Raw genomic sequence first — 15,150 nt, 5'->3', positions numbered from 1 at the left:
AAAACCTCTGAGGAAGGAGATTCTACCACCTCCCTAGGTAACGCATTCCAGTGTTTCACCACCCTCCTAGTGAAAAAGTTTTTCCTAATATCCAATCTAAACCTCCCCCACTGCAACTTGAGACCATTACTCCTCGTTCTGTCATCTGCTACCATTGAGAACAGTCTAGAGCCATCCTCTTTGGAACCCCCTTTCAGGTAGTTGAAAGCAGCGATCAAATTCCCCCTCATTCTTCTCTTCTGCATACTAAACAATCCCAGCTCCCTCAGCCTCTCCTCATAAGTCATGTGTTCTAGACCCCTAATCATTTTTGTTGCCCTTCGCTGGACTCTCTCCAATTTATCCACATCCTTCTTGTAGTGTGGGGCCCAAAACTGGACACAGTACTCCAGATGAGGCCTCACCAATGTCGAATAGAGGGGAACGATCACGTCCCTCGATCTGCTCGCTATGCCCCTACTTATACATCCCAAAATGCCATTGGCCTTCTTGGCAACAAGGGCACACTGCTGACTCATATCCAGCTTCTCGTCCACTGTAGCCCTTAGGTCCTTTTCGGCAGAACTGCTGCCTAGCCATTCGGCCGCTAGTCTGTAGCTGTGCATTGGATTCTTCCGTCCTAAGTGCAGGACCCTGCACTTATCCTTATTGAACCTCATCAGATTTCTTTTGGCCCAATCCTCCAATTTGTCTAGGTCCTTCTGTATCCAATCCCTCCCCTCCAGCGTATCTACCACTCCTCCCAGTTTAGTATCATCCGCAAATTTGCTGAGAGTGCAATCCACACCATCCTCCAGATCATTTATGAAGATATTGAACAAAACCGGCCCCAGGACCGACCCCTGGGGCACTCCACTTGACACCGGCTGCTAACTAGACATGGAGCCATTGATCACTACCCGTTGAGCCCGACAATCTAGCCAACTTTCTGCCCACCTTATAGTGCATTCATCCAGCCCATATTTCCTTAACTTGCTGACAAGAATACTGTGGGAGACCGTGTCAAAAGCTTTGCTAAAGTCAAGAAACAATACATCCACTGCTTTCCCTTCATCCACAGAACCAGTAATCTCATCATAAAAGGCGATTAGATTAGTCAGGCATGACCTTCCCTTGGTGAATCCAGGCTGGCTGTTCCTGATCACTTTCCTCTCATGCAAGTGCTTCAGGATTGATTCTTTGAGGACCTGCTCCATGATTTTTCCAGGGACTGAGGTGAGGCTGACTGGCCTGTAGTTCCCAGGATCCTCCTTCTTCCCTTTTTTAAAGATTGGCACTACATGAGCCTTTTTCCAGTCATCCGGGACTTCCCCCGTTCGCCACGAGTTTTCAAAGATAATGGCCAATGGCTCTGCACTCACAGCCGCCAATTCCTTCAGCACTCTCGGATGCAACTCGTCCGGCCCCATGGACTTGTGCACGTCCAGCTTTTCTAAATAGTCCCTAACCACCTCTATCTCCACAGAGGGCTGGCCATCTCTTCCCCATTTTGTGATGCCCAGCGCAGCAGTCTGGGAGCTGACCTTGTTAGTGAAGACAGAGGCAAAAAAAGCATTGAGTACATTAGCTTTTTCCACATCCTCTGTCACCAGGTTGCCTCCCTCATTCAGTAAGGGGCCCACACTTTCCTTGGCTTTCTTCTTGTTGCCAACATACCTGAAGAAACCCTTCTTGTTACTCTTGACATCTCTTGCTAGCTGCAGCTCCAGGTGCGATTTGGCCCTCCTGATATCATTCCTACATGCCCGAGCAATATTTTTATACTCTTCCCTGGTCATATGTCCAACCTTCCACTTCTTGTAAGCTTCTTTTTTATGATTAAGATCCGCTAGGATTTCACCATTAAGCCAAGCTGGTCGCCTGCCATATTTACTATTCTTTCGACTCATCGGGATGGTTTGTCCCTGTAACCTCAACAGGGATTCCTTGAAATACAGCCAGCTCTCCTGGACTCCTTTCCCCTTCATGTTAGTCCCCCAGGGGATCCTGGCCATCAGTTCCCTGAGGGAGTCGAAGTCTGCTTTCCTGAAGTCCAGGGTCCGTATCCTGTTGCTTACCTTTCTTCCCTGCGTCAGGATCCTGAACTCAACCAACTCATGGTCACTGCCTCCCAGATTCCCATCCACTTCTGCTTCCCCCACTAATTCTACCCGGTTTGTGAGCGGCAGGTCAAGAAAAGCGCCCCCCCCCCAGTTGGCTCCTCTAGCACTTGCGCCAGGAAATTGTCCCCTACGCTTTCCAAAAACTTCCTGGATTGTCTATGCACCGCTGTATTGCTCTCCCAGCAGATATCAGGAAATTAAAGTCACCCATGAGAATCAGGGCATGCGATCTAGTAGCTTCCGTGAGCTGCCGGAAGAAAGCCTCATCTACCTCATCCCCCTGGTCCGATGGTCTATAGCAGACTCCCACCACTACATCACTCTTGGATAATGATGTAGTGTGGGAGCTGACCTTGTTCGTGAAGACAGAGGCAAAAAAAGCATTGAGTACATTGGCTTTATCCAAATTAAAAAGGAGGAGGGGGGTCAGGTGGATCTGCAGACGCAATGCATTCAGAGAACTCCATTTACTTCCCTCTGGAAGTCTCTACTGCAGGAGATTAACTCACTTAAATCACAGAATCATAGAATATCAGGGTTGGAAGGGTCCTCAGGAGGTCCCCAACTAAATCATCCCAGCCAGGGCTTTGCCAAGCCTAACCTTAAAAACCTCAAAGGAAGGAGATTCCAGCACCTCCCTAGGTAACGCATTCCAGTGCTTCACCACCCTCCTGGTGAAATTGTGTTTCCTAATATCCAACCCAAACCTTCCCCGTTGCAACTTGAGACCATTACTTCTTGTTCTGCCATCTGCTACCACAGAACAGCCTAGATCCATCCTCTTTGGAACCCCCTTTCAGGTAGTTGAAAGAGTCTATCAATTCCCCCCTCATTCTTCTCTTCTGCAGACTGAACAATCCCAGTTCCCTCAGCCTCTCCTCATAACTCATGTGTTCCAGTCCCCTAATCATTTTTGTTGCCCTCCGCTGGACTCTTTCCAATTTTTCCACATCCTTTTTGTAGTGTGGGGCCCAAAACTGGACTCAGTACTCCAGATGAGGCCTCACCAATGTCGAATAGAGGGGAACGATCACATCCCTCGATCTGCTGGCAATGCCCCTACTTCTACAGCCCAAAATGCTGTTAGTCTTCTTGGCAACAAGGGCACACTGTTGACTCGTATCCAGCTTCTCATCCACTGTCACCCCTAGGTCCTTTTCTGAAGAACTGCTGCCGCGCCATTCGGTCCCTAGTCTGTAGCAGTGCATGGGATTCTTCCGTCCTAAGTGCAGGACTCTGCACTTGTCCTTGTTGAACCTCATCAGATTTCTTTTGGCCCAATCCTCCAATTTGTCTAGGTCCCTCTGTATCCTATCCCTACCCTCCAGCGTATCTACCACTCCTCCCAGTTTAGTGTCACCTGCAAACTTGCTGAGGATGCAATCCACACCATCCTCCAGATCATTTATGAAGATATTGAACAAAACCGGCCCCCGGACCGACCCTTGGGGCACTCCACTTGATGCTGGCTGCCAACTAGACATGGAGCCATTGATCACTACCCGTTGAGCCCAACAATCTAACCAACTTTGTACCCACCTTATAATGCATTCATCCAGCCCACACTTCTTTAACTTGCTGACAAGAATACTGTGGGAGACCGTGTCAAAAGCTTTGCTAAAGTCAAGGAACACCACGTCCACTGTTTTCCCTTCATCCACAGAGCAAGTTATCTTGTCATAGAAGGCGATTAGATTCGTCAGGCATGACTTTCCCTTGGTCAATCCATGCTGACTGTTCCTGATCACTTTCCTCTCCTCCAAGTGCTTCCGAATTGATTCCTTGAGGACCTGCTCCATGATTTTTCCAGGGACTGAGGTGAGGCTGACTGGCCTGTAGTTCCCTGGATCCTCCTTCTTCCCTTTTTTAAAGATGGGCACTACATAAGCCTTTTTCCAGTCTTCCGGGACTTCCCCGTTTGCCATGAGTTTTCAAAGATAATGGCCAATGGCTCCGCAATCACATCCACCAACTCCTTTAGCACTCTCGGATGCAAAGCGTCCAGCCCCATGGACTCGTGCACGTCCAGCTTTTCTAAATAGTCCCGAACCACTTCTTTCTCCACAGAGGGCGGGTCACCTCCTCCCCATGCTGTGCTGCCCAGCGCAGCAGTCTGGGAGCTGACCTTGTTTGTGAAGACAGAGGCAAAAAAAGCATTGAGTACATTAGCTTTATCCGCATCCTCTGTCACTAGGATGCCTTCCTCATTCAGTTTTACCTTCCCAAATTGAGCATCTCTCTGGTTCCAGAGTAGAATGGCTGGTTTGTGATGGGAGAATAAAGAGCTTTGTAACACAGGCAGAGGCAGTGGCCATGCTGCTCACAGGATCATGGGTGGCATCCTGCTTTCTGCTCTCAGTCTGGACACATAACTCCTTAAATATTATCTGTACATACATTGTGCCGTGGTTGTGATGTCCAGTAGACTACTAACTCTTGGTTCTCACCTCACATACCACGATTTAGTGAATTATTATGCATATATACAACCCAGCAGATCCCTGTAAATCTCTCTACCCTCCAATGCCCTCTGCTAGTTTGCCCCAAAAGGGTCCTGGATCACATCTCACCCCTTACATTGGCACAGTAGGGCTAGCCACTGACTATTCTGTTTATATTGATTTGGAACCCCATAGCCTGGACAATCCATCTGCCACTGCAGTTTCTTTACCCTTCATATTTACAATTTCTGTATCATATTCCTTGAGCACTACACTCCACACAGCAGCCTGGAGTTGGTATCTCATACCAAAGAGTGGTCTGCTAGAATCATGTGGCATTTCCTTTTAAAAAGACCACAATAATTAGAGAGAATGCAAACAGCAGTGATAAATGAGCTGGAAGGCCTGGTGGACCCAGAAAAATTTTAGGCAGGCCTTGCAGAATCCACTGGCCTGCTTGCCCATGATGGGCAGCACATGTTCCAGAGAGAGGTCCATCAACTCCTGCAGGATCTCAGCTTTTGTTTAATGAATTCAGTTTGTAGTCTTCATTGTTGAGAAGAAATCCTGCTGAAGAATGACCTGAGTGCTGGCAAAGTAGTGACTTCTGCCTGAGACTGCAGGAGACCACTCTAGTGCGTCCAGTGCTGCTCAAAGCTCTGCTCAGCTGCAGCAGACAGAACACTGACCAGAATCTTCTCAGCTTTATTGCTGCTATTCAGAGCTCTGTCAGCAGCAGTGAAGCTGACAGAGCTGAGATAATTGTCACTTGGCTGCTCTTTGGGAAGTGGAGGCAGACACCAGCACTGTTGTCTGTAGAGGAGGGATTAACAGAGCAATGGAGATGCCCACAACTCATTGTAGCAGCCTGGTAGAGAATGGAGAGTTGAAGATCCTGCCACTTCCAAATAGCAGCCAGGAGGAACCTTCCGCCTCAGACCTGACTCCTTGAGTCCAGGTCAAAATCTGGGCCTGCCTCTGGCATCTCCTGGTGAATGTTCAGATGCCAGATTAAGGCTAAGGCCAAGTTCTTCATCTTTCTCCCCAAAACTTCCCCCTTCCCTCCTTTATTCATCGCCATGAATACCACCATCATCTTCCCTGTCACTCAGGCTCATAACTTGGGTGCCATCTTTGACTCGGCCCTCACTCTAGGGCCTTACATTGATGCTTTGTCTAAATCTTGCCAATTCTTCAGTTTAACATCTGGAAGTTCTGGTCTTTCCTCTCCATCCATGCAGTTAAAGGCCTCATTCTGAGTCTCCTCATCCCATGTCTTGATGGATGCACCCTCCTCTTCTCTGCCCTTGACAAATGCGACTTTGCTCCATATATCCATTCAAAATTCCACTGCCCAAAAAATGTAACTAGTTCATCATTTTGAGCACATCACCCCTTTCTGTGCATCCTTCCACTATTCCCCTTCGTTTTCCATCACGTCAAACACAACCTACTCAGCTTCACTTTCAAGGCAGTTCACAGCTTAGAATCATAGAAGATTAGGGTTGGAAGAGACCTCAGGAGGTCTCAAAGCAGGACCAACCCCAACTAAATCATCCCGGCCAGGGCTTTGTCAAGCCAGGCCTTAAAAATGTCTAAGGATGGAGATTCCACCACCTCCCTAGGTAACCCATTCCAGTGCTTCACCACCCTCCTAGTGAAATTGTGTTTCCTAATATCCAACCTAGACCTCCCCCATTGCAACTTGAGACCATTGCTCCTTTTTCTGTCATCAGCTACCACTGAGAGCAGCCGAGCTCCATCCTCTTTGGAACCCCCCTTCAGGTAGTTGAAGGCTGCTATCAAATCCCACCTCACTCTTCTCTTCTGAAGACTAAACAATCCCAATTCCCTCAGCCTCTCCGCGGAAGTCATGTGCCCCAGCCCCCTAATCATTTTTGTTGCCCTCCACTGGACTCTCTCCAATTTGTCCACATCCTTTCTGTAAGGGGGGGGGGAAACTGGATGCAATACTCCAGATGTCGCCTCACCAATGTCAAATAGAGGGGAACGATCACGTCCCTCGATCTGCTGGCAGTGCTCCTACTAATGCAGCCCAAAATGCCATTGGCCTTCTTGGGAACAAGGGCACACTGTTGACTCATATCCAGCTTCCCATCCACTGTAATCCCCAGGTCTTTTTCTGCAGAACTGCTGCTTAGCCAGTCGGTCCCCAGCCTGTAGCAGTGCATGGGATTCTTCCTTCCTAAGTGCAGAACTCTGCCCTTGTCCTTGTTGAACCTCATCAGACTTCTTTTGGCCCAATCGTCCAATTTGTCTAGGTCACTCTCTATCCTATCCCTATCCTCCAGCATATCTACCTCTCCCCCCATCTTAGTGTCATCTGTGAACTTGCTGAGGGTGCAATTAATCCCATCATCCAGATCATTAATAAAAGATGTTGAACAAAACCGGCCCTAGGACTGACCCCTGGGGCACTCTGCTTGATACTGGCTGCCAACTAGACATCGAGTCGTTGATCACTACCTGTTGAGCCCGACAACCTAGCCAGCTTTCTGTCCACCTTGTAGTGCATCATCCCATCTGTCTTATCTCCATGCTATCTATTGTCACTCAGACATTACTAAGATGTCAGCTTGCACCTCCATTCTGCCAACAATGCCAGTCTCTATCACCCACTCATTACATTATCAAATAGGAATCTTCATGTTTTGTCTCAGCCTACCCTTCACCTATGGGTGGAGCTTCCTGTGACCGTCCACAAAGCCACCTCACTGTCGTCCTTCAGATCCCTCCTTAAAACTCTCCTTTGCCGTGATGCTTAAAGAAAACTTGACATCAGGTAGGGCAGCTGCTGTTGTGAAATCACTGCCTGTCAGGTTGCCAGAAGTTTCCGTGTGCTCCCTTGGGGGTCTGTCTCTTGTATTAGAACTAGACTGGAAACTCTTTGCAGCAGGAACCATCTTTTTGGTATCAGTTTGCACAGCCCCGAGCACAGAGGTGGGCAAACTACGGCCCATGGGCCCCATTCAGCCTGTGGGACTGTCCTGCCCGGCCCCTGAGCTCCCGGCTGGGAGGCTAGCCCCGGGCCCCTTGCCTGCAGCCTCAGCTCACCAGGCCGCCAGAGCTCTTGGGGGGCGGGGGGGCTGCGAGAGCCGCCAGGCGTCGGGTAATAAATCGCTCCCCGTAGGCATGTGCGACTCACGGAGCAGAAGGGCTGGCAGCACTAAGCAGCACACCGTAAGTAGCACATTCCTGTGGGGAGCAATTGAATACCCGACCCTGGGCAGGGGAGCTGGTGCCTCCCTAAAGGGCCTGGCTCCTGCCCCCCTCCACCCCCTCCCTCTTTCCACCCCCAAGCCCAAGAAGGCCCAAGCCACTTTTGAAAATTGAACTTAATGGATTTAGCAGCCTAAGAGTCATTTCCAAAAATTATTTAGGGCCAGATTTTCAAAGCTATTTAGGCATCTAAAGATGCAGATTGGCACGTAGGCAAATTTCCCAAAGCATCTAAGCAGGTTAGGTTCCTAATTCCCATTGATTGCAGGTTAGGCGCCAAACCTGCATAGGCTGTTTTAAAAATCCCAGTAGGCACTTGTCTAAATCTTTTCTGATTGCCTAAGTCCTTTTCGAAATCTGGCCCTCAAGCACGCAGGTTACTTAGGTGCTTTTGAAAGTTTTTGTGCTAGTAGGTATCAGATGCATATTTCAAGCCCTTGGTGAAGGAACTCACCCTCTACCTTAGAAGCAGGAAAGGAGAGTGGGGTATGAACGCTCCACACTCCAGTACAGATGCTTGCAGAGAATCGCTTAGAGCATTGCAAGCTGAAACTGACCTGCAACCTACTGTACCCATGGGTTCATGGAAACGCAGCTGCCTCGAGTACATTTACATTGCAAGAAAACCTGCAGCAGCGAGTCTCAGAGCCCTGGTTAGCTGAGTGGGGCTTGCAGGGCTCGCTCTAGAGGGCTAAAACTACCAGTGTAGACATTTGGGATAGGGCTGGAGGCCAGGATCGAAAACCCTCCCCACTCACTGGGTTTCACAGCCCAGCAGGAGCCCGAATGACTACACTGTTATTTTCTGCTCCATAGCATGAGCTCCACACATCAGTTGGCCCAGGCTCCGAGTCTCATTGCGGTGGGTCTTTGCAGTGTAGCTGTACCCCTGTAGGGTGAAACACAGCAAGCAGGAAAAGTGCACAGCACAAAACAGTTCGGACAGGAAAGAGAGAACGTTGTTTGCAATGGCAAGTCTCTTCCTTTCCCCAGGCCAAAGCCAAGGAGCCTGGAAGACTGTCAGGGCTTGGGAGAGAGGGAAGCAGCAGCCAGTTGGCTTGGCTGCGAATGATGCCAGTAAAAAAGGGAAGAAGGAGGATCCTGGGAACTATAGGCCAGTCAGCCTCACCTCAGTCCCTGGAAAAATCATGGAGCAGGTCCTCAAGGAATCAATTCTGAAGCACTTAGAGGAGAGGAAAGTGATCAGGAACAGTCAGCATGGATTCACCAAGGGCAAGTCATGCCTGACGAATCTAATTGCCTTCTATGATGAGATAACTGGCTCTGTGGATGAAGGGAAAGCAGTGGACTTGTTGTTTCTTGACTTTAGCAAAGCTTTTGACATGGTCTCCCACAGTATTCTTGCCAGCAAGTTAAAGAAATATGGGCTGGATGAATGGACTATAAGGTGGATAGAAAGTTGGCTAGATTGTCGGGCTCAACAGGTAGTGATCAATGGCTCTATATCTAGTTGGCAGCCGGTATCAAGTGGAGTGCCCCAAGGGTCGGTCCTGGGGCCGGTTTTGTTCAATATCTTCATAAATGATCTGGAGGATGGTGTGGATTGCACCCTCAGCAAGTTTGCAGGTGACACTAAACTGGGAGGAGTGGTAGATACGCTGGAGGGTAGGGATAGGATACAGAGGGCCCTAGACAAATTGGAGAATTGGGCCAAAAGAAATCTGATGAGGTTCAACAAGGACAAGTGCAGAGTCCTGCACTTATGACAGAAGAACCCCATGCACCGCTACAGACTAGGGACCGAATGGCTCGGCAGCAGTTCTTCAGAAAAGGACCTAGGGGTTACAGTGGACGAGAAGCTGGATATGTGTGCCGTTGTTGCCAAGAAGGCCAATGGCATTTTGGGATGTATAAGTAGGGGCATAGCGAGCAGATCGAGGGACGTGATCGTTCCCCTCTATTCGACATTGGTGAGGCCTCATCTGGAGTACTGAGTCCAGTTTTGGGCCCCACACTACAAGAAGGATGTGGAAAAATTGGAAAGCGTCCAGCGGAGGGCAACAAAAATGATTAGGGGACTGGAACACATGACTTATGAGGAGAGGCTGAGGGAACTGGGGATGTTTAGTCTATGGAAGAGAAGAATGAGGGGGGATTTGATAGCTGCTTTCAACTACCTGAAAGGGGGTTCCAAAGAGGATGGCTCTAGACTGTTCTCAGTGGTAGCAGATGACAGAACAAGAAGTAATGGTCTCAAGTTGCAATGGGTGGAGGTTTAGGTTGGATATTAGGAAACACTTTTTCACTAGGAGGGTGGTGAAACACTGGAATGCGTTACCTAGGGAGGTGGTGGAATCTCCTTCCTTAGATATTTTTAAGGTCAGGCTTGACAAAGCCCTGGCTGGGATGATTTAGTTGGGGTTTGGTCCTTCTTTGAGCTGGGGGTTGGACTAAATGACCTCCTGAGGTCCCTTCCAACCCTGGTATTCTATGATTCTATGATTAGGAAACAGGAAGAGTCAGCATTTGGTTCCAAGGATTCAGATGTGGGAGGGGCTGGAAAAAGGGAAGATTATAGTTCTAGCTTGTCCACATTTCTCATGCAGTTGAAGGTAACTAAATCTGGGCAAAAGGATGTGCTAAAATTGGAGAGGGTTCATTGACTCTCATTGCTGCATTTAACGAGTGTATTTTCAGTTCTGGTTTTGCCAGCAAGGGCTTTCCACAACCACCTACTCCTTCTTGTCCTTTGTCCTGGGGCAGCCCAAGGAGTCCTTTGTGGGGTTGCAGACACAGCTGGAGAGTTGAGTTCTTGCTGAGGTGACTTATTCTCTTTTCTCTGTCTGCTGTGACTTGCCTCATCTCCCTCCGCAGAAGGGCTGGACAGCTGCAGTTTCTTGCTACCACTCAACAGCCAGGAGCTTTGAAAAATGATAGAAAGACAGTAAGGTTGGAAGCTGGCTGCTTGAGTCCACATGCCTCGGGTCCTGAGCAGGCTTGTACAGCCCACGCTGCTGCCCATGCTACCATGGTGTCATTGCTGTTGATACTGAAGCTAACTAGATCAAAGCTAGCTCAGGTATGTCACCACATACTACTGGAACCTGTTACCTGTGCACAGGTAAGGGACTCTTCCTGTTTCTCTATTGCAGGTGATGGAAGTTGCATCTCCAACTGCTGGCAGTGTCTTAGTGGAGCTGTCCCAGCTGCAAATGTTCCAGGTGTGCCGGGAAGTCTCTGTGAGAACTATGTCTCTGTATGGAGAATCAGCTGATTCAGTGCCAGCCCAAATCCCCTCAGCCTTGCTGAAAGCTTCTAGACATTCCTCACTACCACAGACTGTTGTTTCTACCAGTCTTACTTCCAGACTGATCTGTGGGGAACCCAAGGGCTCTCCTCCCAAGCGAATGCCAGTTACACACTACACAGCTCCGCTCTTCCCTCTACAGAAGTGTTTCATTGACAGTTCAGATGCCAACTTTGCTGTCCACACCACTCCCAGCTGTGATAGCTCAGTGAATTGTCTGCCAGGGAAGATGTCCCCACACCTGTGCCTCTCCTCTCTCCGGGTTTCCTCGGTGCAAGTGTTGGGCACATCATCCCCTGTTTCAGACACTGCAAGACATGAGCAGTGTCTGACTTCCCTTCCGCAGCCTGCAGGAGTGGGCGAAGAACCCAAGCCTTCGAGGGCAGCAGCATTGAAGGGCCCGGGTGAAGACATCCAGGCACAGGGGACGGTGAGTGTCTGGGAATCCTGGTCTGAAAAGTGTCATGAATTCTAAGACACTGGAAAGGGAAGGGAAACAGACCTCATTGGGGGGAGTGGAGAGAATTTACAGGGAAATGACAGAGTGCCATTTTTCTCTTTGTCAGGTGACACACTGTTTGAGAGTGTGTGGGCCTCACACTGGTGCAGAATAAAAGGAGAGTATTGCCTGCTTTGGTGTGTGCACAGGACAGGAGAGGACAAATGAACCTCATTGCTCAGCTGCATGTGCACCATCAGATCAGAGAGCTGCACCAGGGAGGCAAGAGATGATAAATGTGGGTGACGGAAAAGGCACCATCATCATTATCATTACCGGTGATGATGATGGTGTTTGTATGGCATTCACCGTCCGTCCATCTCTTATCAGTGCAGGCTGTGCACATGGTGGTATTGGTCGCTGTGGGCTGTGCTGGGCAGGGTGGGCAGGAAAGGGTACAGAGGCAGTCTGTACAGGCAGCCAGGAAAATAGCTGCAGGGGCGGTAGCTGATCAGGAGTGGGGAGCCAGAGTAATGGGTTCCCATAGCACTAAGCAGTCTGAAGTCACTAGCCTGCGGGGGTCTGTGTACACAGACTGTGCACACAGGTGTGACTGCAGCACATACCCAGGCTAGCTTTGGTCTAGCTAGATGGAACAACAATGGGAGTGAAGCTGCAGAGCAGCAGCTGGCTGCTTGAGTCCACATGCCTCGGGTCCTGAGCAGGCTTGTACAGATCGCTGCTGCCCATGCTACCATGGTGTCATTGCCGTTGATACTCGAGCTAACTAGATCAAAGCTAGCTCAGGTTTGTCCACATGCCGCAGTCCCATATCTGACTACTGTAGACAGGCCCTGGGAGGAAAGGTCTGATCAAGGTGTGAATCTGCCATTCAGGGGTGCAGAGCACTCTGTGAGGGAGGGTGGCTGGTGGTCTGTGAGGAATTCAGGCTGCAGGCACAGGAGGCCTGTTAACCTGTGTTGTGCCAGTCACAACTGTGGAGGAGAATCTTTGTCTCTTTGACACTTAGGACAGCTCTTTAGGCTTCTCCTTTGGGATAGACTGCGGCATTAGTGCAGGCTGAGAGGTGTAGTTAGCAGGATGCCCCAGTGGTGCCCACTGAAATGTTGGCCTATGTACTGATCCCAGTTTCTTCTCTTCCATAAGCTCAGTCTACTTTCTGCCTTTGCTGTCACCCTACATCTTGAAAACAGAAACAGTCAGTCACTAGCAATGGGTGAGGTCACCTCCAGTGTAATGCCAACCCCAGTAACAAAAAGCTAGAAGGAACTTGCTGCAGAGCCACCTGCAGCCGGGAGTGTTTCCAATGCAAAGCAGAAAGGGGCCACATTAAACTGTGCTCGTGCACTTACATGCCACATGGGCTGAAGGGGTTTAATCCAGGGAGATTGCTTTCATCTTAATCATGAATGGATGTTTCATACCCACAACTCCACCACTGTTAGTCACGGTCTGTAGTTTGCACTGAAGGGTGCAAAGGATTGGAATAGAGGGGAAAGAGATGTGGGTTGAGGGACACAGGCAGAGCTCCAGGGGAGTCCAGGACTAAAGCAGCAGGTTTTGCTGCAGGTGAAGATGAGGGTGCATTGAACTGCCAGAGCTGGGTATGACTAGAGTGTCTTGGCAGGGCTGTGTAGGGGAAGCCTCCCTAATCCCCACCTGCACTATGACTGGCTATAGGCAGGGGACCTGACTTTTAGTAGCAGCAAAACTCACTGAAAAGTGTAAGCTCAGGGTTCTCTGTGTCTCGCCCTCCACAACCCCTGGTGACTGCAAAGGCATTTCTCCCTAACCCTTGTTCCGCAAAGATGCTGAGTTAGGGAATGTGTGATCCAGGGCCTTGTACTGAGAAATAATCATGCAGCCAAAATACTATGAAGCTTCATCTTCCTGACCAAAACAGTTTCTTTTTCAGGAGGAGCTCTCTGTAAGCAAAGAACCTGGGCTAGAAAGCAATGATGTGAAGATGCTCATGGAGACCTGCCACGCATGCTTTGTGGAGGAGCAGTTGAAAGCATCAACCATTGACAGAGAGAGGAAGGCAAATGAGCAGTGCTTGAGTCCAGAGCCTCAGCTCTCCACCCACCAGGCCGAGGTGGGTGTGGACAGTTGCAGAGACTCAGACAGGAATGGAAGCTCTGTGCAGGAATTCCTAAGAGTGTCCCCTGGAAAGAAACTGACGAAAGAAATTTCCCGAGGAGACTCTTCTCTGATGGCGCCCAAAGTCAAAAGAGAGGTTTGTGTTACTCCAGGAGAATTTCTGCCTAAGGGGCCATTGTTTTTGAACCCCAGAGCTGCAAGTGCATCATGCAGAGTCCTGTGCAATGTATAGGAGCCTAGTTCTTCCCCCGCAGATACGATGCTCTGCATGATTTTTCTTTTTGCCCACATAAGTTGCTCTCTATCTCCATTCTGTTCTCTTGTCTCCTGCCATGCTTATGATAGCTATCCTTAGGCAGAAGGGGAAGTGCAGCTTTGTACGTTGCTGAAATGGTGAGCCAGTCTCAGAGGTCTGAGTTCTACATCAGAGGTTTTTCTTTTCAATAGCAGGAAGAGAAAATAGCAGAAGCAGGAAAATGGCAGCTGAATCTGCTTGCGGAGCACAGCCGCAGCTCTGACCTGTCAGATATTTTGGAGGAGGAGGAGGAGGAGGAGGACCTATGCTCAGACCTGCAGGGAGAGAAGCAGTGGGACCCAAGGGCTTACTGCAGCGGAGAGAACGGGGGAAAGGTAACTTCCGGCAATGTCACCTTACTAGTGCGTTTGAGTGGACTCATTCCATTACATTAGCGAGTAAGAGGGGCCACCTCACTGAGCCCAGATGCTCTCAGCAGCTGTTTCCTAATCTCCTACTCTCAGAGCTCTCCATCTTACAGGCTCATGTCCTCTCCCACTAGCCAGGATACCCGTTTGTTGTAGAAGGGAAGGGATGGGTGTGAGAAATAAACTCTGGAGTCAAATGGGTAAGTAGTTCAAACATGTTTTATTCAGCTGGAACAATACAAAATGTACTGCAAAGGTAACACAATAGGCTGAGATCCTGTCCCCATTGGAATCAATTGCAAAACTTCCATAGACGTCACTGGGGCTGGGATTTGACCCCTAATATATAAATAACAGTGACTGTTCAATAAATTAGTACTCAGATTTGTGTAAAAATACAAATAATCTGCAATGTTCACATATTTATAGAGCCCATACAAAACTGATACGAAGGTGGCATTAAAGCTCCAATCCTGCAAATGCTCATGCACATGAGTAACTATCTGCACATGATTGCAGTTGGACTTCTCCTGGGCATAAAGCTAAGCGCACGGATAGATGAGTGCAGGCTTGTGGCCTGAGGTTATATGGGTAGGCTCTGAAAAGTGAGGAAATGTCAGCTAAGTTCACGCACACGATATGAGAAGTAGCATGTGATGTTGAAATGAAAGACTCCATTGTAGTTATTCACCCTCAGCTGGGAAGAGAGTTAAGATTGTGTATGACTGAAAAATGGCATTTGACCACATAAATGATTGCTGCGATGAATAAACACAAAGGGTTAGAATATGGTTGTGCATGCAAAGTGCTCTTCAAGCAAGCTGGAAAGACTTGCAGAAAATGCTCTTTGGTCAGTGCCTGAGGCCATTTGAATTC

General features: G+C 49.1%; 1 protein-coding gene across 2 annotated transcripts in view; it reads left to right on the top strand.

Annotated features, from left to right (window-relative positions):
* The window catches only part of TSPOAP1 (TSPO associated protein 1), a 232,948-nt gene that overhangs the window by 154,517 nt on the left and 63,281 nt on the right, over positions 1–15,150 (top strand). For both annotated transcript variants that reach the window (XM_084651357.1, XM_084651358.1), the window contains 3 exons: positions 10,897–11,481; positions 13,427–13,747; positions 14,059–14,241. In XM_084651357.1, coding sequence (XP_084507483.1) covers positions 10,897–11,481; positions 13,427–13,747; positions 14,059–14,241 — 1,089 coding nt within the window. The remainder of the gene's footprint in view (positions 1–10,896; positions 11,482–13,426; positions 13,748–14,058; positions 14,242–15,150) is intronic.

This window comes from Lepidochelys olivacea (assembly GCF_965140295.1).
Source record: "Lepidochelys olivacea isolate rLepOli2 genome assembly, chromosome: 17".
Lineage (NCBI taxonomy): Eukaryota > Metazoa > Chordata > Testudines > Cheloniidae > Lepidochelys > Lepidochelys olivacea.
Note: the sequence above shows the minus strand (reverse complement) of the source record. Positions and strands in the feature narration are given on the sequence as shown.